The 26,958-nt window shown below is 36.8% G+C and overlaps 1 protein-coding gene across 1 annotated transcript in view; it reads right to left on the reverse strand.

Moving 5' to 3' along the window:
* Nucleotides 1-545: 545 nt before the first annotated feature.
* LOC108553269 (uncharacterized) overlaps nt 546-26,958 on the reverse strand; it is a gene marked incomplete at its 3' end in the record, with an annotated part of 88,600 nt that continues 62,187 nt past the window's right edge. The window contains exon 4 of the mRNA XM_017908094.1: nt 546-660. Coding sequence (XP_017763583.1) covers nt 546-660 — 115 coding nt within the window. The remainder of the gene's footprint in view (nt 661-26,958) is intronic.

Genomic DNA, 26,958 nt, shown 5'->3' on the forward strand with positions numbered 1-26,958 from the left:
TTAATGGCATTAATTCATAATATTAATATATTAATTAATAATAATACAAGTAATTCTTTTACACATGTAAATGTAAGAAATAACAGAAAATACGAGATAAACGAAACACCTTGTATATTATATTTTACGCCTGAACACCACATGTTCAACACCATCAATACCACAGCATGAAAAAGAAAAAGTTAGGTTATGTTAGGTTCACTGTCTGCAAAGTGCCATTTTGTTCTAAAAAAAGCAAATTTTTCGATGACTTTCATGGAAAACAATAGTAACATGACAGAATTATGCATATTGCACTCTGTATCAAAGGATTTATTGAAACGTTATTTTTATTTTTCTCATTTTGTGCAATATTTTATGTTAAATAATAAAACCGAGCACTTCTTTCCATATTTTTATATTAAATAAAATTCCAACTCGGGTTTTTATTTTCTCTCAAAAACGTGCACCACAAAAATTCGTTAAAATTTACAATTCTTATTTACAATACTTGCTTCTATTCTTCGTGGTGTAAAAGAAATTCTATCGTAATGGTGGGAAGAAACCTGTCTACCGTAGAACAGCGAGTACAAGCAATTGGAATGTGGATTAGGGGAAGCTGTGTCATCGGCCCCTGTAAATCGTCACCCCAGGAGGAAACGTAGAAGGGCAGGGCTGACGCTGAAGCAGGGAAAGAAACACAAAACGATTGAACGACCCAGCAATCTTGTTTTGACCTTCTAATAATACTCGACGTATTGGACCTTCCTGTGGTATTTTTATTGCTCACTATACTCGCGCTATAGTTCCTTAGACCCTACGACGCTATAAAAAAAATCGTATGGCTTTATCGGAAAAAAAGGAAAAAGGAAAAAAGAGATAATATTTAACGCGATTGTGAAATTTTTTGGGCTCCGTATTGTCCGATGCACGTAAATAAATTCTGGTTAACGGATTTTTCTGTGGCAAATGAGACAAGAATTGCGCTGACAATTTGATAAAATTTTATCGAGTACGTGCCATTATATTAATCGTACTGTCTCGCGGGATTTAATCAAATTTGACAAGCCAGAGGAATAAACATTTATGGACAAAAAGACAAGAGATAATCGCGTTTTCCAGTGTGAGCAAGATGAATTATAATTCTGTTCGCGTAATCTTAACAATGCCAAAGATAATAATATACAGTCGAATAAGGGGAACAAAACGAGGATTAAATGTTTCAACTGAAATTAGTTTAATATCTTTCTCTGGGACTGAAATCAATTTATTCGTTCTTAAATTATTTCTTCCAAAATTTGTTTCGGGAATATCACAAGGGTGTTCAATTTCGAAGGTATATAAATTTGTTGCGCGAATATTAAGTACAAAACGAAATATAATAGCACAAAAACGCCATTTTCTTATCGATTATGCGTTTAGGTAAATATTTGCCTAATAAAGCAGAAATTAAATATAGAGATTACAATTGGCATAATATCTTCCCAGCAAAACCTAACATTGCAAAATTTAAAATCTCGATTTACAAGTAAAATTAACTCACTAATTCCTAAACTACTCTTCCAAAATTTGTTTCGCGAATATTAAATATAAAACGAACGAAATTCTGTAGCACAAAGACACTATTATCTTATCGATCATGCGTCTACGTAAATATTTGCCAAATATAGCAGAAATTAAATATCGAGATTACAATTAGCATAATATCTTTCTATCAAAATCTAGCATTGCAAAATAGTTTAATATCTCGATTTACAATTAAAATAAACACGTCAATTCCTAAATTACTCTTCCAAAATTTGTTTCGCGAATATCAGATTTCAAAACGAACGAAATATAATAGCACAAAGACACCATTTTCTTATCGATCATGCGTCTACTGAAATATTTTCCAAATATAAGAGAAATTAGATATCGTGATTACAATTAGTATAATATCTTCCTATCAGAGCCTAACATTGCAAAATATTTCAATATCTCGATCTATAATTAAAATTAACTCACTAATTTCTAAATTACTCTTCCAAAATTTATTTCGCGAATATTAAATATAAAACGAACACAATATAATAGCACAAAGACACTATTATCTTATCGATCATGCGTCTATGTAAATATTTGCCAAATATAGCAGAAACTAAATATCGAGGTTACAATTAGCATAATATCTTTCTATCAAAATCTAGCATTGCAAAATAGTTTAATGTCTCGATTTACAATTAAAATAAACACGTCAATTCCTAAATTACTCTTCCAAAATTTGTTTCACGAATATTAAATCTAAAACGAACGAAATTCAATAGCACAAAGACACCATTTTCTTATCTACTAAAATATTTTCCAAATAAACCAAAAATTAAATATTCTAATTAGAATTATTATTTCTCCCAAAACTAAAATGAACTCGTCTAAAATCTAACCCAAATTATCCCTCTCAAAAATTACTCTCGCAAAACATCGCAAATATTCCATTCCCTCTCCAAATATATGCTTCCATGCTTATATGCTTAATCCATTCGCATCTCGAATAGTGATAGACGAAAAGGGTTCAACCTCTAATTCCCTTTTCCTCCCATTACACAATCCAAAATCTCATGACGAAGCAATGGTCACATGACTTGACACTTCTGACAATTTTTTGACACTTTTCCAACACTGAAATTAAATATCCAAACCACTCGCGAGCACAACTTAACAAAAATTTCGCTACAACGTTGTACTCCCAGTGAATTCTCACTAACAGATGGGTTAATCACAATTTGATCGGTGGAAGCTGCGAAAGCGGCGTGTCCTGAAAATTGCCTGCGCGATTTATCTAATTTCCGACAGGATAATCAGCGGGGCTAATCGAACGGTAAAGCGGCAAGACCAGTAGTTGGCTAGGTATGTAAAATGTTGCTAATTGACGCGCGCGCAGCCTTAAGGTTACGTAAAGCCGCGAGATAAATTGCATAAGGGGCGGACATTAACCGGGCGCGCAATTAAATTGATAGAGCATGAAACGAGGAAAGAATAAGCAATGAACGTTCGGGTTACTAGTTAGCCATAAAACGCTGGTTGGTCGAGTGTCGTGACTAGTCGACCGCAGTTATTACGAACGAATATACGACACGTGGTCGTACCGCACGCCGCCGCGGCGAACGGGCTGATGGTGACAGTTCAATCCGAACTTCGGCGTTCGGCGGTCAGAAATGCTGGCCGCAAACCGCACGCGTGATTTCTGCCTCTCTTTGCCCCTGCCGAATCACCGCGTCGTTTCTCCCGATCCCATTTTCCATACCTTTTTCCCGCTTTAAACCCGTTATTAACGTCAGAAAATCACCATCCGCCAGTTTCGCTCCAGCAGCTCTCCCACCTTCTCACTAGCCTAGCTAGCTCACAGTTCCGCGCCTGTTCTACGCAGATCATATGCACGCTCGAAAGTGATAGGAATCCGAGTCGACCGTAGAATGTTTCCATACGTTTATATTCTTACGGAACAAGTTTGATCTCTCTTACAATGGATCACTTCGTTGCTGCATATTGAGCTAACAACAATACAAAATAAAACACAGATGAAAAGACGTACCAACCTGGACGGGAATCGAACCCCCGGACCCGCAGCGTATGAACTTTCGCACCTCGCCGCTCGGCCACAACGATATTGGAAAAATAGTAGAAATATTGTGTAGTTAAGGAAGTAATAAAACTTTAATTATAAATATCTCAAAAACTACTGAGTAGTTACCCATATAATGATACATTTTCTTGAACTGCATGACGAGATCTACAAACCTGCAAAGTTTGAACCAAATCGATGACCCAAAGGACTTGCACTCTCCTTGTAAGACTCACAAGTAGAGTGCAAGTCCTTCGGGTCACCGATTTAATTAAAATTTTCCAGGTTTGTAGATATCGTCACACAGTTCAAGAAAATTTACCGTTATTTTATAATATTGATATTTATGATTAGAGTTTCATTATTCTTAACTGCAGATTTCTTCCGAATAGTTATCGACAGTTATCAAGTGGCATTGTAGCCTAACGGTAACATCCGAAAATTGTCACCAGCGTTGGTGATAATCACCAAAATTACCATTAATGATAATTTTATTATTGCCTTAATTACAGATTTATTTCGAATATTAACCGTTTGAGTCCCATAGGTTTTTGGAAGATAGCGCTTGTTTAATTTCACTGCACAAATCGATTAACTCCAATTTCTGAAAAATCTTAAATTTAAGTATCAAAGCACTTGGTATAGTCACAACTTTTTATATTTATAATAACTTTCCCCGATAATTAAGATTAACACCGTTAAACGACAAAAATTTTTTGGCCACTGAATAATAAATAATTTATTTCAGAGATCACTTTGATTAACTCCGTACTCTAATGTAAATCGTTGCAATGATGCAATTCAAATGCACCAGCAAGCCATGAATGATAACGGTGAATTTTTTAGCGCCGTCTTATCAGAATTTAAGTAAAATTTAGTAAAATTTAAATTTATTACTTTTTTCACTTGCCAAATCGATTAACTCTTCCAGTAACATAAAAATGGTAACATTACTAACGATTACCTTTTGGCTATTTTTTCTTATAAATTTTATATACCGTTAGATGAAAGTTACATTTGTATTTATGCATTCTACGATATTTATTTCGATTTAAATTATAAAGGGAATTTTAAAAAACAATATACATTATTTCATTGCATTTCTCCACTTTTTGTTATATGGAGTTAATCAATTTGTGTAGTGAACGGCTTATATATATTAAGAATAATGAAAATTTGATCGTGGGTCTCTGAACGGGATATAAAACTATATAAAAGGTACGTGGCAGTCACAAAGTGTTATATCATACTGGAAGAGGTTAAATAAACAAATGAAATTTTATTTTATCAACGCACGTTACGGGCAGACGGACATTTCTTTGAATAATATGGGAAGAAAAAGAAAGGAATAAACTATTAGCGGTAAACCGAGGGAATAATGGGGAATTTTCGGTGAACCAGTTAAGGGAACGATATATTAATTCGTGGGTGGCTGGCGCACGATGATCGACACACGTTCACGGGAATCGTGGTCCAGAACGAGGAAGAGGAAGAGGAAGGCGGACTGGCACCGCAGTTTGCCAATTTCCCGCAGGCGTTGTGCGTAGGTGCGCGACCGGTTAACGGGTTGGGAGATGAAGTGCGCGAACGAACGAGATTCGGAGAGAGGCGAAGCGGAGGCTGATGTGCGGTCGAACAGATTAATATGCGCGAGGCTCGCACGCTTCAAACCCCCGCAGGCCCTCCTGGTTCTCCGTCCTTCAGTTTCACCCGCGTGCTGCGCCCGCCGTCGTGTCGTCCTTTCATTCCTGCAAAACATACAATACGTGCGTGAACACGTAGAACTACGTATGCTCGCGATTGTGCGAGCTACGAGTGCCCTGACCGTTTAGTAATTTCTGTCACGAGTCGAGTGTTCCGCACGGAACGTCAACGCGGCCCGTTACTGCAAAACGCCTCTACCCCCACCCTCGCCCGGCCGCTCTTTCTCTTCCCCCCACCGCCGCCGCCACCCTGTCTCCCTCCCACCCACGGCTCCTCCGTTTACGTATGCGCCGTGCTTTCGCGCGAATCCGTGGCACGCATCTCCGGAGAAAATTCGCCACTGCGAATGCGTCGCGGATTACGCCGCGGCAGTGGTTCTCAAATTGCGGAACACGCCATGTCGCCACTTTGCAGCCGCCCGGTCCATAACTCGCAACTACAGGGGTGGCGCGAGGGTTCCACCGTGAGGTACCCTTTAGGGGGTGCAAAAGAATTTAGAAGGAAAAGCGTTCGCGACATAGAATAATAATTCGTTCTATCTCTATTTGTACGATAATTGAAAATTTTACCTAGTCTATCTGACTCCTACTCTTGCACCGCAAAGTTGGCAATACTACTCGAATCGAATAATGGGAAAATATTTTGGTCTGCCAATATTTCTTGTAAAGTCGAGCTTTGATTCTTGCAAAAATAAGTATATTATTTGTAATAATTTTACATTTAGTTTTTTATAAATTATTATTATTATACGTGAAAAGAAAGTTAGATTCAGTTAGGTGAAGAAAAATTTCGTCGAATGTCACCAAATTATTCTACTTTATAGTATATAATTGCTGCTTTGAAATTATTGTAACGTTAACTTAAAGAAAATTCGTCCCTCAAGAGGTTAGGACTGTCGTTAAGATGTCCACTACGCGTTTTCAAGAAGCCATACTTTCTTCCGGACCAGTCTTCCATTAATCGTCGTCAATTAATACTAAACCAGTCACGATTTAAATAACTATTTTTAAATTCTTCAATCTTTTAATATACGTATAATTAATTTTTCAACTTTTTAATTTCTTTAACTTCTTTAAGGTGTCATTCATCTGTCAATCTGACCGACCGTGGTAACTTAGTGTTAAAACCGACCTAGTGCCATAACGTAGCGAGATCTTGGAGTTATAGGTTATAGGAGTTAGGACGTAGCGAGATTTAAAAATCGGAAATTTAGTGTACGGTCTCATCGATCTTATTTGAGGCAATGAAAGGAATAGCGAACCAAACAAAAGGAAACAAACAAGAAACAAAACCTTTAAGACGTAAAGGGATGAAAGGAAGTATCTAATGACAGGACTCTGAGCTATCATGACACATAGGTTATGAATTTTGAGCTGTAGAAGAAGCAATTGTAAGTATATTACGCACATGTGTATAATTGATTTCGCAATTTTATCCAAATTGTTTTGAACCAAGTCGTAGGACAAACGGTTAAACACTTTCGTTGAACTAAATTAAGAACAATTAATTTATCGTGAAGCCGTAAAGTACTGTTTCGTCGGAATAACCATTTCTCGCAGGAAAAATGCCATTTATTATCGCTTGGCATTTAAAAAGTAGAGAGAAATAGGTATAATATGAACTTGTCACGGAATTCAGATACGGAATGACCTAACACCTACCCTAGTATAATTTTACCACAAATTACACGTGAAGAAGTATTGCTAACTGCCACTTTACGATATTCCAGGTAAACTTTCACGAGGTTCCGTGAATAACAATTGTTAGACCGATTACGTATGACAATTTTAAAGACTCACTGGTCTTTCTGTATTTATTCGAAACAAAGGTAGTAAACTGTCGAAGCAAAAGCATAAATTTCGAAATAAAAATTGCTAAATTCAACGGTGTAGGTAAAAATGGAAGCTTTATTGCAACCAAAGTGATAACCCGAAGTTACATAAACGCTATTAAACAGTACAATACATTGTTCATACATTGCGTACGGGTGACGAGATATCTCGTTTTCAGGTTTCTTCGACTCAATCGATGATTTAAGGAATTAAAAATAGATTTTCTTGTTACGTTACTAGGTAACGAAGTCTTGCGTATTTTTATTCTAATACCTTATGTGAATATAATATCAAATGCGAATTAACACATTGAGCGCCGGCGGCATATGAGACATTTAAAGCCTGAGCACCAGTCTCGTTCGCTTGTTTCCGAACAACGAGAAGCTAAAGAAAATATTTAAAACTTATACATTTTCTTAAAATACTATATTTTGATTGCACATTCGTCATTCTGTGGACATTTCGCTATTACTAGAATCATCGGAATCACTCGAATATCGTAATGGAACAGCTCTTGATATTCTCCTTGGACCCAAATCGCTATCACCGTCCTCGACTCGTATGTCAGAATCTTCCGAATGTATCGAATAATCTGATAGAGGGTCAGCAATATACTCGTTAAAAACTTCGCTCGTATTATATGGATAAAAAGTTACAGAATAATAAGACTTATTATATTGTTCAACGAAAAGCGTAAACCTACGAAAGAGGTACTAACTAAGGAATACACAGCATGAGAGTGATTCTTGCTTTGATCGTTTCTGAACCATCGTATACGTTTTATTTTCGGAGTATAACAAATGCAGATCGTCGTAAACGTGACGAGTGAATGCAAATTGATGTGTAAGACATCCATACAGGCAAAAGAAATCCTCATCATCGTGAGGGCGAGAGGCAAGTGACAAACTTAGAAACCCTCATTATCGCGGGGCCGGTGCTCAAGCGACAGACTCAGAAACCCGCGTTTTCACGGGACCAGCGTTCAATGTGTTAAAAAAGGGTATATATGCATCATATAAAATGTTTCTGGAAGCGCGAACAGAGTGTCGTACGCAATGTGTTAAGTAAATCCTTTGAAAAATGAACAGTGTCCAAAACTTTTTCCACCCAACTACAAGAAATTGATCTAGAGCTCAAACAACGGAGAAAATGGTATATAATATTAACAAATAAACGTTTCGTTAAAGAATTATAAATAAATATCGTATGCATAGAATAGATGGCAATTTTTCTTCGAGATTTTTCATTACAGTGCACAAATTAATCTTGTTTATTGGATCTGCGTAATTGCAAGGTTCTTTTACGTGAAAAATTTGTGGAAATAATTGGAAATGCAGTGACTGAGGCTCGGAAAAATACTTTGGGACATAATAAACTCGATTCTTTAAAGATAGCAAACTTACATTCGAGGAAAAGCACATAATTTTGCAAAGAGAATTTAAAAATAATAAACTTTCATTTTTAAAACTACAATTTTCGTGACACGGAATGGTTCGTTACCAAATGATAAAAGGGAGTAATTACATGGAACAGATAAACACAATTGACTTTCCGTGTAGCCTATACTTCGATAGAAAGTGTATTATTATAATAATAGTTATTAAAACGGAGCATTTATTCGTGAACTTTATGTAACGCTGTTTCCTTCTTGCGGCCTCTAGATTATGTTTTCGCGGTTTTCGAGAAAAATCCAAGGACACCCTGTACACTCTACCAAAAATACGTGAAATAAACGATAAATAGAATTAATTCTAAATTTCATAGCTCCATAATTTATTTCCAATAAATTTTTTCACAGAATTGAATTTTTCGCTCGTTTATTAAATTTCTTCCATTTCGTTTCATATTTTCATATTAAACTTATCACGATACAATGTATTATAGAAAGATCCGATTACTATGAATTATTTTAAATCGTCACGCTCTGTGTTAAACCCAATATGAAATTTCAATTTATTCCTTGACGATTTTTCGAAAATCGCGGTATTAAATCACTTAAATTTCGCATCAATTTTGCGTTTATTTTTTGAACATGGGAACCATGATAAAAGAAAATCCCTCGATTAGTAAATTTTACATTTATTTGAAAAAGTATACTTTTCCAACTCGCAAGTTTTTCTGCAGTAGTATGAATCTCCAATTCTCTTGAACGGAAGTTTTTAAAAGATAATTGGTTTTCAAGAAACATACTTAACATACCTAATATCCAAGAAATGTAAAATAACAGGTTTACTTAACTATGTAAATATACTACGAGACAAAAAGATAGCACGCGTGTGCCATAATTAATTCTGAAGTTATCTGTGTTCAATATTTCAGGTTTAACGAACCACGTTGTAATATTACGATCCTAGTGTGGTAATGATTAACATAGATTTTGAATATATATGTGTTGATATAATAAAGTATAAAAGTGATAAAATAAAGATAAATGATATATTAAATTAAACAACAAACAATAATGATTAATAATTGAAGTGGGGCACATCGACAAACCATGGGCGTGACACGTGGTGTTTAAGTTTGGTCTAGCCGACGTACCACGAGCCACGCCCGTGATAGTCAGTTTTAGCCCGACCGAGGTACCACGAGTCTGGCTCGTGATAATCATCTTCGGCTCGAAAAACTGACCACGAGTCTTACACGTGGTAGTAGACCAAAGATAAAAGCAACAATGTATAACGTTGTCTTTCAACGTAACACGACTAAAACACTCTGGACAAAGCGACAACAGAGGTATACAAAACAGATAAACGAGCTTTGATTCTTGAAAATGGAAGTCTCAAATTTTTGAGCACTGCACCTAAATTTGGCAGAGATAATTGGATACAGAAGATATTTGAAGATGTAAGGAGGTTATAATGCAAAGAAATATTAGCCAGTGGTAAAACTGTATACATGTTTATTAAACAGGCGAACCCTCAGAACTGGCTTGTCTTTTTAGGGCCACACAGGTCAAAAACGTCTCCAGAAAACGGGAGACAAAAGACACGTGCTGACAAAAGACAAAACGCAGGGGAAGGGATCGCCCACACATCTCTAGGATGTAGAGTTTATTTTAGTGTTTAGTTTTTACTATAACAGAAGACAAATTCTGAAAAATGCACGATTTTCGTAAAGAAATATTTGCGAAGTGATATGCAGGAGGGTAATTTTCTTCAATGACTATCTTCACCATTCTTTACCTGTAGAAGCAAATCCATCTTTGACATCTGCAGGTAAAAGCACACAGTTTCCACCATAAGTGGGTTAAGCTGACATAACCTCAAAACCGTGTGCTATCTCTCTGTTCCAGAAAGTAACAAATGAGGAATTAACGAGAGAAAGCCAAGTCTATGCCAAAGTTCTTTTCTAAGTTCTAACAGTTTTCATCTTTTCAGCGAATCCTTGCTTTCCTAACCTAACCTAACCCCTTGAACTGCAATTTATGTTCAGTTCTGTTCAGACAGACAATTTAATTTTCTTAGTGTGGATATTGTTCAGTGAAGGTGAGACTGGGTTAAGAATAATGGGATATAATAAAGGGATGATTTGTTTTTGGATGTGTATCAATGAGTGAAGATAGGATTAGGTTGTGAATGGTGGATTGTTTTAACCTTTCCACTCCTGAGTTATAAAGAGAGTAGCCAACACCCTGTCTTGAACTAATTTAACAAATTTTATTTTTGTTTAAATCTAATAAAAATTTAAACAAAATATAATATCGTGCATTATAAGCGTTCAGAAAGAATTTTCTAAGCTCGAATAACTTTAAAATCCATGGACGTTGTATCACGTTCACAATTCGGTAATCATGTTGTATCGTGACGTCATACAACGATTGCAGGAGTGAAAGGGTTAAATACGCCATCGACACTTTTAGAAGCCGAAAATAGTAATTAATAAATAATAATGTAGGATGGTGAAAACTGGTTTTGAGATACCAGAAACTGACAGAACAACAAGAACGGAATAACACGAACACAAAACTCATAAAACTAATTTAACTTAGGAAAAGAACACCAAGATAACGCAACGAAAACACACAAAGACGCGCTCTAATTTAACTCTCTTTCCAACACCGAGCGACTCACGCTCGTGCTGGTCACAATTAATTTCTAAGGACTCTGTTTTGGTCGTCAAGGACCTGCTTTTATGCTTTTCTTAACCTACGCTTCACCTCCCCGTAGGGACCACGCATCTTAACCCTTTGCACTCGAGAGGCGAGCCTAAGTCACCGTTTAATCAAATTCCGAGGATCCGTGTTAATTAACATATCAAATCTAAAATAACCTGAGCTTGCGTGGAATGTCAAAATAAAATAATTTCAAGCGTTAATTTATACCCGATTCCTTATTTACCGTTTCAAAAGTATCCTCGACGTTATAGCAGAAAGTATTCAAATTGCTATTTTTCTGTAACGAAAGTAATCACCGAGTACAAAGGGTTAATTTTTCTACCCAAAATAACTTTTCCATTTGCTTCTAGAAAATATTGATCGGTTTATAATTTGTTTCTGTTGGCAATGGCCGATTCGCGATTTCTTTCCGAAATGGTATCCTACGATAATTAATAATAAAACAGTGATAAAACGGTAACCAATAATTAACGAAATAAAGAAAAAGAAAAATGGAGGACTCGTCGACTCGAAGAAACTGATTCCACCGTTATAAAAATCTAAATGCACTTAAAATTAAGCCAATTCCCATCCGGTGTCATTCCTTCCTCGCTGCTGCAAGCATATTCTTCCGTCCCATCGCAAATATCGATGTAATATCGCCTTTATAGGGGAGCAGCAATTTACCAGCAGGTTTCCACTCTGCCACCTCCTCTTCCACTGTTTTATCCATGCTTGTCAACCGATGCTCGTTATTCGTTAATGGACAGTAAATAAATAAATAAATGAAAGCATAACGCAGGAAATGACGGTACCCGCGCCGATCATTATAAAAGTGCCCTAAGTACACCTGCGTTCCCTTTCGAAATATTAAAAATTGTTATTTCGAAAATATTCGGAACTTAATTTTTAAAAATTACTTTTATTTTCTATGATTCTTTGCTGAAATAATTTCAACTCGTAAATAAATATATATATATGTAAATACGAGCTTCCATTTTTGGAACATTAGACGATTAATCAGTTAACCATAAGCAAGTGACCAAGAGTGACCATGCACGAAGAGAAAATATCATTATCGATATATTAATTGTGTAGAATAGGAAGCTAATTGAACCCAACAAGCATGATGCAAAAATATTCGCTCCCTTCAGAAGTATTGCAATGCTTTATCCACACTAGAACTGCCAAAGGTGTCAAAATAGCTTATGTGGGATTTTTTATTTTTGGATTTATTGCAAATATACATCTACTCTTCGCAGAATTAATATCGATTCTTCCTCGGATAGGAGAATAATTATTTATACCTATTTATTTCCATTATATTACTTTAATTAACCCTTTCGCTATGGCGGAATCAAAAATGGAAACATTACGATCGTACAGCCTTTAGCATTCGGTCTTCTGACGCAAATTTTTCGAAGAAACAAGGAAAGGAAAAACTGACCATCGCAATAGAGCTTGCAATTCTTTGCGAAGAGAGCTAAGAGGAACGGTAGCACTTGTTTTAATATTTTACTCAATTTTTGTGGTTAGTGACTATAGTCACTCGTAGTAGCGAAAGGGTTAATATCGTTTTAATGGCATTACAAATCTAGTGTTATCACTACAAATAGCTTCCTCGGAGCTTCTTCAGCTTTCTCGTAAACCAGCATTCCATTCACCATTTTATATTTTTATTCTTTTTTAATTGTAATTTATTTCGTGACCTCCTGATTTTAACACGAAATGACATCAAAACGCTACGAGGATCAACGAGCCCGAAATAAAATTCAATAATTAAGCCATTCACTGCACAACTCGATTAAATCCACTTTTAGAAAAATCTTGAATTTAAGTGTGAAAGCACTTGGTATAGTCATAACTTTTTATATTTATAATAACTTTCCCCGATAATTAAGATCAACACCATTAAACGACCAAAATTTTTTGGCCACTGAATAATAAATAATTTATTTCAGAGGTCACTTTGATTAACTCCGTACTCTAATGTAAATCGTTGCAATAATGCAACTCAAATGCACCAGCAAGCCATGAATGATAACGGTGAATTTTTTAGTGCCGTCTTATCAGAATTTAAGTAAAATTTAGTAAAATTTAAATTTATTACTTTTTCACTTGCCAAATCGATTAACTCTTCCAGTAACATAAAAATGGTAACATTACTAACGATTACCTTTTGGCTATTTTTTCTTATAAATTTTATATACCGTTAGATGAAAGTTACATTTGTATTTATGCATTCCACGATATTTATTTCGATTTAAATTATAAAGGGAATTTTAAAAAACAATATACATTGTTTCATTGCATTTCTACACTTTTTGTTTTATGGAGTTAATCAATTTGTGTAGTGAACGGCTCAATTAGTAATTTACTTGAAGTAGTACTATGATGTTTAACACGTACCAGCAATACGAAATATTGCATATTCAAATAATAACCAAAACACCATATTTAACTAAATTAAAACAACGTTATCTATTTCTTTATATTCTTCATTAAATTATTACTGTATATGCTCAAAATGTAACAGCAAAGAAAAATTTTGAGCACCTTTAGATGTCTATAGGAGTCAAAAACTTGACATAATAGTTATTACATTTCCATGGTCTTTTTATCACGACTTTGACTTAAAGATCACGTTCACGATAATTTTCGGTTGAAAACGCTGCATTTCACAAAATTATTTTTATTAAAACGCGTGAAAACGTGTACATAATATCTATGCATATGCTCAGTTGCTGATGGCAGATCGGTTCTCCTAGAGTTAGACGGACAGCGGAGAAAGAAAAGGCGGAAGTGAACTGGTAGAGCGCGGAGAAATAAAGCGAGAAAGCGCATTAGCCTATGGAGGTCGCGGCACGAACGTATCGGATAGGAGGAGATCGGCGCGCAAGAGCGGTGGAAAGGCGCGCAGCGATGCATAAGCGGATAATTGGCAGCCGGTGGCAGGATGAGGTCGAGGCGGCGTGCAGACATCCGGTCTGATAGGGAATATAAAGGAGTGCGCGTATACGATAAAGGCGAACTCCTCCCTCACCACGCCCAGAAGCTCGCGAAGAGGTTCGTACCTCAAGATCCACCCACGTGGCAGATGACTTTTCTCCCTCCCGCTCGCCGCCGGTGCTCGTTACTCCGCGCGGTGCAGCTTCGTGAGAACTCGTCTAGGAGGCGGAGCATCTATTTCTATCGGCGGCCGAGGGAGGGGGGAGCGTTAAACGAAGGCGAGCCGAGGAGTCGCGTCTCGGCAGTCCAAGACGAGCAGAAAGAGTAGGAGCACGCGTAGGAGTACGGCTCGGCGGGAGAGGGGGAAGGCGCGATAGTAGAGCCAGCGGAGATGGCGCTGCGTGCTGCTCTCCTCTATGCGCCATCCGCCGCCTCCCGTCACCGTCTTCTAAACTGCCTCGCAGCCAGCCGGAAATACAGTTTTCCAGCCGAGTAACGGACAGCGCAAACGAGAAGAATACACACGATTTACTTTAAACGTCGCCGCCGAGTTTAACTATGCGCGGACGCCAGTGCAAATAGCCCGCCTGGCTTGAGGAAATATGATGTTCCTGGGAAACGGAACACGGACCGGATGTTTCAGCTTCTGGAAATTCGCCAGATATATTCAGTTTTATCTGCAGGAGGAGCTTCGCTTTCGCGAAAGAGGATTTTTTAACGAGAATTTAGCTGCCTGTTCGGGGAGATTGCTTGTCAAATTTTTCATTCCAATGGCCCAGCTACTTGCTTCGAACTTGCAGGAAATTTTTAACGGACGTTGCAATAAACAATTGAGATTGTTTCTAAACAGGCTGCATAAAATACTTATTTTAAACGAATATTCTGTTTGCACTATTCTAAATAAAAATAGCATCGTATCTCGAATTTTTGTCGTCATTTCAAAGAAAATTATTTATATTTTTTAAAATACAGTGTACCTGGACATTTTAAATTGGTTTGCGTGAACGTATTACTTTGATACTTTTCACTTTGGGAAAGTTTAATCAATATTCTAGAAAAATTAATATCTACGTATATCTTTATCAATTAAAAATAATATAAATAATTTGCATCTACGAGTCTCTAAAATTTTCATTGCACCAAAAAGATACGTAATTATTTATTTTTCTTGTTTACACTGTTCTTGTATATTTTATTCTTTCTTTGCAATAAGCTTATACTGATTAATGGAATTGTTTACGCATTTTAAGTCGGTTTGCGTGAACGTATTACTCTGATATTTTTCACTTTGGAAAAGTTTAATCAATGTTCTAGAAAAATTAATATCTACGTATATCCTTATCAATTAAAAATAATATAAATAATTTACATTTACGTGTCCCCAAAATTTTCATTGCACCAAAAAGATACGTAATTATTTATTTTCCTTATTTACATCGTTCTTGCAGATTTTATTCCTTCTTTACAATAAACTTCTCCTGATTAATGGAACTATGAAAGGATTACTTTTAATTCTAACATCGATCCTTATTCTAACCAGGAAATCTATTTTATTCTCTAAAGACGTAAATTCTTACGTGAAATTGAATGGTTCTATCATTTTCGAAAGATATCGGCTATAGTAGATAATATAAAACTAATTCATAATAAAAAGACAAACGTAAAATTCTGAAATACCTGCATAAAATCATGTTTGTTAATGAACTACACGCGAAACAAGCGAGTAACAATGTGCAATTCGTAAAATAAAGTTAAAAGTCATCGATACCACGTTATTTTTCTGTTTTAGTAAATAATGATATGAATTGATATTGCATCGATTCAAACTGATCCAAACTCAAATGACACGAAATTTATTTAATCCCATGCTTTCTTCATATCCAATATAACTCCAGATCAAAATTCGAGGACTGACAAAATCACAAAATTTTGTACACTTTGTTCATTCGAAAACTCGAGAAATCGTGTAATTAGGTTATTCGTTGAATCAGCTTATGGCAAATCTTCGTTCAACTTGTTTCGTAATCGGTCACTAATTCCGCGAATTCTCTGAAGAAGGGCAGCACTGTACAATGCCATTCCTTCCCAAACGTTTATCGTACATTGCGAATTTTTAACCGTTAATATCACGATTTTCGTTAAAAATTATCAATAATACATTGTCAAACGTAAATTTTACTCTTAGAACCCATATTTACGTTGATTCGTTCACAGGAAAGGCCTTCGTAATTTATATATAGATACACATATATACACATATATAGCTGAACAATATTTTCAATTTTGAGGAGAAAACAATAATAATAAACAGACATCGCTTTTGAGTAAAAAAATTATCACTAAATCAAGAAAATAAAAATATATAGTATAATATCTGCTTGTTGGAACTGTAATTCATCCATCAGTCTCACTGCCATAATCGCGACATCTTTTCCCAGTTACGCGTAATAGTAAGTCACATCAAGAGCGAATTTCCGAAATATACGTAAAATTCTTGAACAAGTTGAACAGTTCATTTAACCTAACTAACTAGTGAAATCTCTCGATTACAAGCTACACCATAGACCATAACTACGTCTACCATACGTCACCAAGCTAGAATTTCAAAATTCCAAAAATTTCTAAAATTTCCCAATTTTATCGCGAACTAAACTTAAATACTTCCTCCATACACAATTTCTCGCGATTGAATCTTATAAAATCCTATATAGAAGACATCGTACAACGGGCAATCTAGCCAGGCCCTGGCTAACCTAACCCAAAGTGACCGGAAATGGGAAGAAAATCAGCAGACCACCCGAAAGCAAGAAATTGACAATGGAACGAACCCTGGATACTGTGGTTGCAGGACAAAACAAATTCCCATAACACGGTGAACAGGGAATAAAAAAGGAAAAAGGTGTAGAAAGGTGATCGATGAGGAGTGCGTGGCGAAGAAGGAGAGGCAGATCGATGAGAGTAAGACGAGAAAGGAGAGCGAGCGTTGCCGCGCGCAGGACTGTGGAGCGGTGCACTGGTGTAGGTAAGGATGGGAAGAAATACGTGCACCTAGAGAGAAGCAAAGCACAGTCCTTTCCATTGCGCAAGGATCCAGGCGGAGGAGTCTTTACCCAATGCACATGCAGCACGTATATAGAGCTCCGCCTAGTTGGCTGCAGTTGAGAGGAGGAGGACACTAAGTCTCAGTTATTTTACTGCACGCAACGCCGCCACCAATGCTGAGCTACCTTCCACTCTCCTACTTCTTCTCCCATTCTGAAGCTGACTATATATACCCTAGCACGGGAGGAGCGTACTCGACGTCGTCGCAGTTGCAGCTGCACCTGCTGCTCTTGTATAATAAATCCAACGTCTTTCTCACGGTTATCTCTACCCCCGCCCCGCCCCGCCCCCGCTCGCAAAACCCGCGTCTTCCACCATTTTACCCAACCACGCCGCGATGGAACGGGGAAATGCCATTTTCTCCACAGACGCCTCGCTCAGCAGCCACCTGACCGTGCTGCGAGCGCTGAGACCAGAGCCGGATGATCCCCTAGGCTGAATCTCGCCGAGTTTCTTCCAACGTCGCGTATCGAGGAATGGTCGTCGCTTGAAATTCAAGCAGGACACGAGAAATAGTATACGCCGGGTTATTCGATACAGTCGTGAATATTAAGTACTACCCGCGACATAGATCGCTGCTGGTTATCACAGCGCTCAACCGGGAATCGTATGTCGAGCCTGCTCATTTGAAACGTATATACCTACGGACAAATGCTTTCCTTCCGACAACCAGCCCGAGGAAAAACTTGCCTCTGGTACACTCGCGTGGAATATCTGCTTATCCGCGTTCCCCGTCACTTTCTGCTCTGGCATATTTCGAGAACTCGCGTCATGGGGAGAGAAAGAGAGAAAGAGGAAAGTAATTTGCACGGTTCCGATTTCCAGAATATTGTAGAACCTGTATCGTAATTTTTGTGCTAGGGAATACGATTAGGCGAGGTAGTTTGAATTATTACACGGGATAACGTTTAACACTAGAACTAACGATCTTCAGTGGGTACCTAACTATAACGTGCACAGATTATAGTAATACGATGCGGTACGATGAATATGAGTGAATATATTGATTACAGTTCTTTCTTAATACGAGTTGGTACCGATTTTATTCTTAAAGCAGTATGTGTATGCGTTTGGTGACTGCAAAAAGGAAAATTCTGGAATCAGTCATTTTCACTGCGTTGGTAGTTCTAGTGTTAATACAATTCTGAAGACGTATTAAATGCGTGGATCAAGTGGAATATCGAAAGGAAGTAATTCCAAGCGTCGATTTATTTTTATTTAATATATTTAAACAATATTTTAATAGCTTCCCCGCAGAGTGGGGACGGTAAGTAGTTCTAGTGACGAAGAGGGAGTAGCAAACGCCCTGTCCCGAATTAATTTAATAAATTTGATTTTTGTTTAAATCTGTCGAAAATAAGATACGTTGTTGTAATTTTGTTAAAATAACTGGGCAATGGATTTGTATAGATATATATATATATCTACGCGACTGACTTGCGTAACTAGCATGAGCCATTGGCTCCTGGAAGAGAACATTCTAGAAGAATAACAGTAGTCACGGTAATTCTACACAGTGTTGTGTGTCATCTAATCAGCCTAATTACCCAAATATCGTTTCCTATTATACTAATATCTTGTTTAGAGTTAGCTGTTCTAACATACGTCTTAACGTGTATGCAAAAATCAATCTCTTAGGAGAAATATATATGTGCCTGTGATTATGAAAGTGGTCTAAGTCACTTATATTTGCTTCAGAAATATTAAAAGCTTCGGCCTTTAAATACGTTATAAATTATAAAATTAATTCGGATAAAGCTGCAAACTTGATCTAACGATACAATTCTTCACTGTTTTGTAGAAAAATTTATTTTATCGTAATATAAATGAATGAAACACGAAATAAATAATAAAATCGTTCCTCTTAAGTCGATGACTTAGACCATTTTCATAATTATAGGCACATGTGTCTTTGAAGAGGTTTAGGTAAGAAATAGGGGACCAGGGCGAGCTGCAATTGCATACCCCTTTTCATCACTATAGCTTTGTCTCTCCCTGCGTACAGTCAGAATACAGAAAATATACATTCCTAAGAACAGAGTAAAGATAACTATAATGATAATAAATTTCTTTTTGCCCATAATCTCAATAAAATCTAATAGAAAGATAATCAAAATATGAGTCATTCACTGCACAAATCGATTAACTCCACTTTCTGAAAAATCTTAAATTTAAGTGTCAAAGCACTTGGTATAGTCATAACTTTTTATATTTATAATAACTTTCCCCGATAATTAAGATCAACACCATTAAACGACCAAAATTTTTTGGCCACTGAATAATAAATAATTTATTTCAGAGGTCACTTTGATTAACTCCGTACTCTAATGTAAATCGTTGCAATAATGCAACTCAAATGCACCAGCAAGCCATGAATGATAACGGTGAATTTTTTAGCGTCGTCTTATCAGAATTTAAGTAAAATTTAGTAAAATTTAAATTTATTACTTTTTCACTTGCCAAATCGATTAACTCTTCCAGTAACATAAAAATGGTAACATTACTAACGATTACCTTTTGGCTATTTTTTCTTATAAATTTTATATACCGTTAGATGAAAGTTACATTTGTATTTATGCATTCTACGATATTTATTTCGATTTAAATTATAAAGGGAATTTTAAAAAACAATATACATTATTTCATTGTATTTCTTCACTTTTTGTTTTATGGAGTTAATCAATTTGTGCAATGAACGGCTCATATAATATTATGCATTATAAGCGTGCAGAAAGAATTTTCCAAGTTCTTACAGCTTTGAAATCCATGGATGTTAAACGTCTTTTTAAGAGGATACTAGAATTACCGATCTTTAATCGATAGCTAAACATGGTGGGCACAGATAACAGTAATTTTAGTGGTACAATGAAGATAAATAAATGTATTAATTACTATTCTTAAAATTAATATTTTTTAGAAGCAGGTATGCGTTTTCATAATTGCTGAAAGGAAAATTCTGAAGACGGTCTTTTCGACAGGATTGGAAGTTCTAGTGTTAAAAGCAAGTTTATAGCGATTTCCTGTTGAATTTATTGCACATTTTCTGCGATTATGTCATGTCATACCTTTTTCCAATTGACAGTATTGGTTATTTTTCTTCTGGACACATGGTGTCACATAAATTGTAATATTAAATTTTGATGACAATATTAGCTAATTATTATTATTCCTGTATAACATACTAAGCCGATTTCATACCTAATCACTGTCAATAAATAACATCTTGCGGGGACAAAAAAAAAAATGGATATTAAAATTGAAATATATAATGTTCATATAAAAGCATGTTCAAATGACAGAAGATTTACATATTGGTTGATCGTGGTTCTACTCTAATAATTTTGAAAAATTGAAGAAGAAAAATACTTATACATAGCAATTTGTCCCATTTTATTTGTTTATCGATGTACACCGATGAGCAAAATTCAAACCGAGTAGAGGATAAAAATGATTAAATAATGGTAATATGATTATTCAAAATGAACATTGCCAATTCCCTTTTTAGTAGAAAATGCAATCGATCGTTGAAATTATTACGATATATTTCTCTTTGGTTGCAATAATAAAAATTCCTGAACTACGATTTCATACATTTACAAAGAAGTTCCGATTTCAATAAAATTTTATTGCTGCAAAAATCGATTCTCAAAACGGTAATTCGGAAACGAGTGAAAATTTTGGTTAAAACTTCTTTTCCATCTCTATTTCCTAGTCAGCGTTTTGGGAAATGATCCTTGCAACAGAGTTTCATCTCTCAAACTCACGTTTCAGTAACTCAGAAATATATACAAAAATATAAGCTTCATTCGAATCAGATATTTTTGATAAAAGTACGAAATTACGATCAGGAAAGTTTTATTATAACAGGTGAAAGAAAAGCCGTGCTAATAACTTTGCAAATTTGTTAGATGTGTCAGGATATAGAGCAAATAATTTTCAATGTTAATTTCAATCATCCTACGTTAATAAATCTCCGACAGTATCTGATATGTGTTCAAATTCAGACAATTTTGGATAACCCATATCTCGTACTGATCACGATTACAATAACATTCTGAACAGGCTTAATACACCCACTCTAGAAACTCGCAGACTCATCATAGACCTTAGTTTTTTACATAGGATTATTAATGGTAAAGTTGACTTAAAGTTATCCAGAGCTTTTAGCTTTATTAACCCTTTGCGGTCGGCAGATTTCGGCAGAGCAAATTTAACGTTTCGCAGTTATTTTTCTATACAGGATTTAAAGTCAATATATGGATATTAACACATTAAGCGCCGGTCCCGTGAAAACGCGGGTTTCTGAATCGGTCGCTTGAGTATCGGCCCCGTGATAATGCGGGTTTCTAAGTTTGTCACTTGACTCTCGCCCTCTCGATGATGAAGACCTTGGAGACCTTCGATATTGGGGCGAGCGGTCGTGCTGTAAAGTAGTCGAGACTGCCAAGCAGAGGTGCTGTCAAGCAGAGGTGCTGTCAAGCGGTCGTGCTGTCAAGCGAAGGCACTGTCAAGCGGTCGTGTTGTCAAGCGGTCGTGTCATCAAACGGTCGTGCTGTCAAGTGAAGGTACTGTCAAGTGGTCGTGCCGTCAAGCGGTCGTGCCGTCAAACGGTCGTGGTGTCAAGCGGTCGTGTCACCAAACGGTCGTGCTGTCAAGCGAAGGCACTGTCAAGCGGTCGTGGCGTCAAACGGTCGTGTCGCCAAACGGTCGTGCTGTCAAGCGGTCGTGCCGTCAAACGGTCGTGCTGTCAAGCGGTCGAGTCGTCAAATGGTCGTGTTGTCAAGCGGTTGTGTCATCAAACGGTCGTGCTGTCAAGCGGTCGTGCTGTCAAGCGGTCTTGTCGACAAACGGTCGTGCTGTCAAGCGGTAGTGCTGTCAAGCGGTCGTGCTGTCAAGCGGAGGTGCTGTCAAGCGAAGGCACTGTCAAGCGGAGGTGCTATCAAGCGATCGAGACTAAAACAGTCGAGACTGTCAAGAGGTCGTACTTCAGGTTTTGCTTTATAAGGACTTTCTATTTTCAGGAGAGGCTCAGTCTTAAACGCGATACAGTACGGAGGGCATTATTGTAACCCACAAGTACACATACATTCTTTTATATCTGCATAAGTGTATTTATATTTTTCGCTAATAACAAACTTCATATATTTCGTTGCTATACAACTGTGTACAGTCAATTCCCTACGCATTTAAACACTTTAACTATCACGCATTTTTCATACAGTACGCCCCTGGGGCCACGATAAAATTTCCATTATTCTTAAAACATAATAATGAATTATCAAACTATATACCAAAAAAAAAAAAAAAATGGTGCAAATTATTATTGTCTTCTATTCAAAGTTCTCCATCTATTTACGGTCTTCAAATATCCAAAAATTGATTAGAACAAAACAAATACAAATTTCAAAAATTAGTATCAAAAGTCACTGGTGACCACACCATGACCCCACTGAGGTCACAAGCGTCGGTCATTGATGACCACCGTGGCAGTCGACGTGTTAATGAACGCTGCAATTTCATTCGAAAAATTACAACGTATACTATAGTTAACACACGTGTGAAAATATAATAAATATCGCTAAAAATCACAAAACTGGAGAATTATCCCAAGGTACACCGCGACTATCGACGCGTATGCGATTAATTAAGCAACTTTCTAATCACAGGATCGATGAGTTTGCACAGCGAGAGGCATATATAGGCAGGAACGAATTAACACGAATAATTCCATTCCATCGAAGAAATTCGTTACGTTTCCCCTATTACAATTATCGCAAATACCCATAACCGAGTATCGACAACTCATTACGAGGAACTTTCCAGCCGTCCGTAGCGAGAAAAGGCGCGTAACGCGAAACTCATTATGATGCGTGAATAACGAGCAGCAGTATAGATTACCGGATTCCAAACGAAGTAGAATTATTGAGTTACAAATGACCAGCATTCCAACAGCTGCTGCTCAACCATCATGCGACCAGACCAGATATTCATAGTAAACGATTTAGCCTCCCGATTTCTTCCAAAATACACTTCCAACCGTACGACTGTGTTCGGAAATTGAGAAATTTTTTAAAAATCTCGATTCTTTTGCCACTCTAATTACCCGCCTTTTCATTTACATTTACTCCGCGATAGGTAGAAACTAATTTCAAACATTTTCATCGAATTTTCCTCCAAATATTGTATTTCGAATTAAAGCTTAAAATACAAATCGTAATTATGGGTACGTTGAAACTTAATTTTTCAGCTTTCGAGAAATTTTTGTATATTTCAGTGTTGAGTTTTATTAAATTTTCCCCAAAAATCATGTAACTGCATAAGTATGAATATTTTTCAACGCTTTGCTAACCCTAATTTTTAAATTTCCGAAATTCAAATACTTCGTATGCTTCGTGAAATCTAGAAATTTTCGAGATTTTTAAAAATTGTATTTATTTTAATCGATAGAAATGCGTGGAAACTTAATTTTTCAGCTTTCGAGAAATTTTTGTATATTTCAGTGTCGAGTTTTTATCGAATTTTCCCACAAAAATCACGTAACTGCATAGGTATGAATATTTTCCAATACTTCGCTAACTGTAACTTTCAAATTCCCGAAACTCAAAAAATTCGTAAGTTTCGTAAGATCCAGAAATTTTCGAGACTTATAAAAATCGGAATACTAATTTTATTATATTAGTCGATAGAAATATACCGGTTAAAAGTGGTCCAAGTAAAAAATCCGAAAGAGATTTAATTTTTCATCTTACATTATACTAATTTAAATTATAAAAATATTTTTGTCAAAATAATAAGAAACTGAATTGCCAAATTCAGTTCGAAACCGTGTTGCCATTAATCCTCCTAATTTACGATATATTAAAGCACGAAACGTTAAACATTTTGAAAAAAACAACCTAAATTACTTTTATAATCAACGGTACAGATATTTCCCTAGAAATATTTCTTTATTCCTAGATAACACTAGACCACAGTATCTCGCATAAAACATCAGAACGATCTCACTGCAGATTGATTTCACAATATATTCCTTTACATTTGAAAATTTCTAATCACAAGCAGAGGAGAGTAGTTCAAAACATTCGACATTTTCTAGCTTTTCGAGATTTCGACGTTCTATGACACCCAATCCTGATTACAGCGAATTCACAACTCGCACGATTGTGGGATTGGTCTCACGAGCAAATAAGAAATAGCAAAATATACGCGTGAATGGATATATAGTCGAGTGATGACGTGGTTCAAGGATATTTGCTTCATTCGCGAGAATGAATGAATCTCAAGGTCGGAATGTCCGATGATTGTCATGGAAAGCCATTAGTTCCAGAGAGACAGAGACAGAGATAGACAGAGACAGAGGTAGATAGACAGAGACAGAGGTAGATAGACAGAGACAGAGGTAGATAGACAGAGACAGAGGTAGATAGACAGAGACAGAGGTAAATAGACAGAGATAGAGGAAGATAGACAGAGACAGAGATGGACAGAGACAGAGATATACAGAGAAAGAGATAGACAGAGACAGAGATATACAGAGAAAGAGATAGACAGAGACAGAGAGAGAAACAGAGGTAGATAGACAGAGACAGAGATAGACAGAGCCAGAGACAGAGGTAGAGGTAGATAGACAGAGACAGAGGTAAATAGACAGAGATAGAGGCAGATAGACAGAGACAAAGATAGACAGAGACAGAGATAGACAGAGACAGAGATAGACAGAGACAGAGACAGAGATAGATAGACAGAGACAGAGATAGATAGACAGAGACAGAGACAGAGGTAGATAGACAGAGATAGAGGCAGATAGACAGGGACAGAGACAGAGACAGAGACAGACAGACAAAGAGACAGAGTTAACCTAACCTATCTAGAATACATTATAGAAACAGAGAAACACATTGTAAAGTAATTATAATTATCAATTTCCTATATTCATTTTGTGATCAATAATAATAATATTCTACATTCGTACGTTACCCATATTCGATTTACTGGAGATCGCAAAATTCGCGAAAAAATTCGTGCAAATTATCGTGGAAACCTCGCGAGGTCTTCGATGCCACAACGGCGAACCGAACCTGGCAGAAATTCCAGTAAAATTCAGTTCCTTCGATTACCCGACGAAAGACCCCGCCTAACAGCCGTATAAACTCGGGAAGCACGTGGTCGTTTCGAATCGCGAAATATTTCGCGCGAGCTTCTCGCCGAGCTAACAGCTCTCCGCTCCATTAATTATTCCTCCGCTCACCTGACTTTCAGTTCCGCGGCAGCGATTACGCGCGCAACGGGGAGAGGTTAGGCGCGTGGGGTATGAAACGCGATACTTCGGACAAGAATTTTCGTCCACGGTTTCGCTTTATTGTTCCGCAAGAGCGATCGGTAATTGGCTGCACCGTGTCCGCAATGTCGCCATTCGCCGCCATGCTCTCTCGTCGAATACAAACGAACAGGAGGACAATGGTCGGACATGAGATTGGTACGGCCCATAAGGCAGCCCCTGTCTCTCTTTGACAATTGAAAAAATGCAATTAAAAATTTGAACGGTAATATAGGTCAGAGACACGACCACCCCGTCATCAACCACCCCTCCTGCAGCACCCTGGATCATGCGCTCTGCGCCCAGAGCTGTGTTTTATAACCCGTTTCGGCCAATTTTTCTCAAATACCCCCGAGACTAAAGCGCACGCTCCACCACCACGATTCGCTGCCCCATTTCGATCATTATAATCGCCGTGACGTTAGACATGTGTCGGTCAAACCGTACGTGACGTACGTGACGAACGTTCAATGCTTCGTTGCTTTCCATTAACGGGAAGAAAAATTTTTTAAATTTTATAGGTTTCCAGCAGGCATTATTAGATGTACCCTCGTGACGCTGGTTAATAGGTGTAACTGTCATGGAGGTGGTACTTAAGTGCTTATGATTCATTTTATTACGATATTATGGAATTTGGAGAATTGAATTTCTTTGAATTTGTTTGTTCGTACAGGTGTGTGATAGATTTTTGTCATTTACAGATAGGATTAAGTATGTGCTCTGCGTTGCTGAAGAGAAGTCACCTGAGAAACTTGTAGAACGGAATCCCATGGCAGAAATAGAGTAAAACGCTTCGCTTATTGCTAGAACTGATCCCTTCTTATTAGCCAGGTCATAGAACACCATGTGACAAAGAAAGCGAACGAAGCAACGAGACAAAGTGAGACAGACGCAACAAATAGATGCAAGAGCGTAGACTCATCCCAAAAGTATATTAACTTCAGATTCTTCCGATGAACACACGATTATTTGCAATTACTAATTACTAATTAGCATCTCGATTAACTTTTCATTGCATTATGCAGCAAACGTGATGTACTATACGCATATTTTTTATATTTATGTTGTATCGTATGATTTTTTTAAACGGCTATCCAGTATGATGCAATTACATAATTAATTTATCATAAAAAATACATCTTAAATTTTAAATCAATTTTCATAAATGATGTTAATTATTATTACTTTCGTACTCCTTTGCTTTATAAATCTTTGAGCTATTGTCATCTGATTCCTTATCCGACTCGCTGCTTTGTATTTCCAATTCTAGGTCTTCAGTTGCGTCTTCTATTATTCCATCTTTCGTCCAATATTCGTGTTCCAGTGTTTCTACGTGTTTACAAAATCCTTTCCAATCATTTGGTGTCGTTTCGTTTATTGC

This window comes from Eufriesea mexicana, unplaced genomic scaffold (genome assembly GCF_001483705.2).
Source record: "Eufriesea mexicana isolate 0111107269 unplaced genomic scaffold, ASM148370v2 scaffold9777, whole genome shotgun sequence".
Lineage (NCBI taxonomy): Eukaryota > Metazoa > Arthropoda > Insecta > Hymenoptera > Apidae > Eufriesea > Eufriesea mexicana.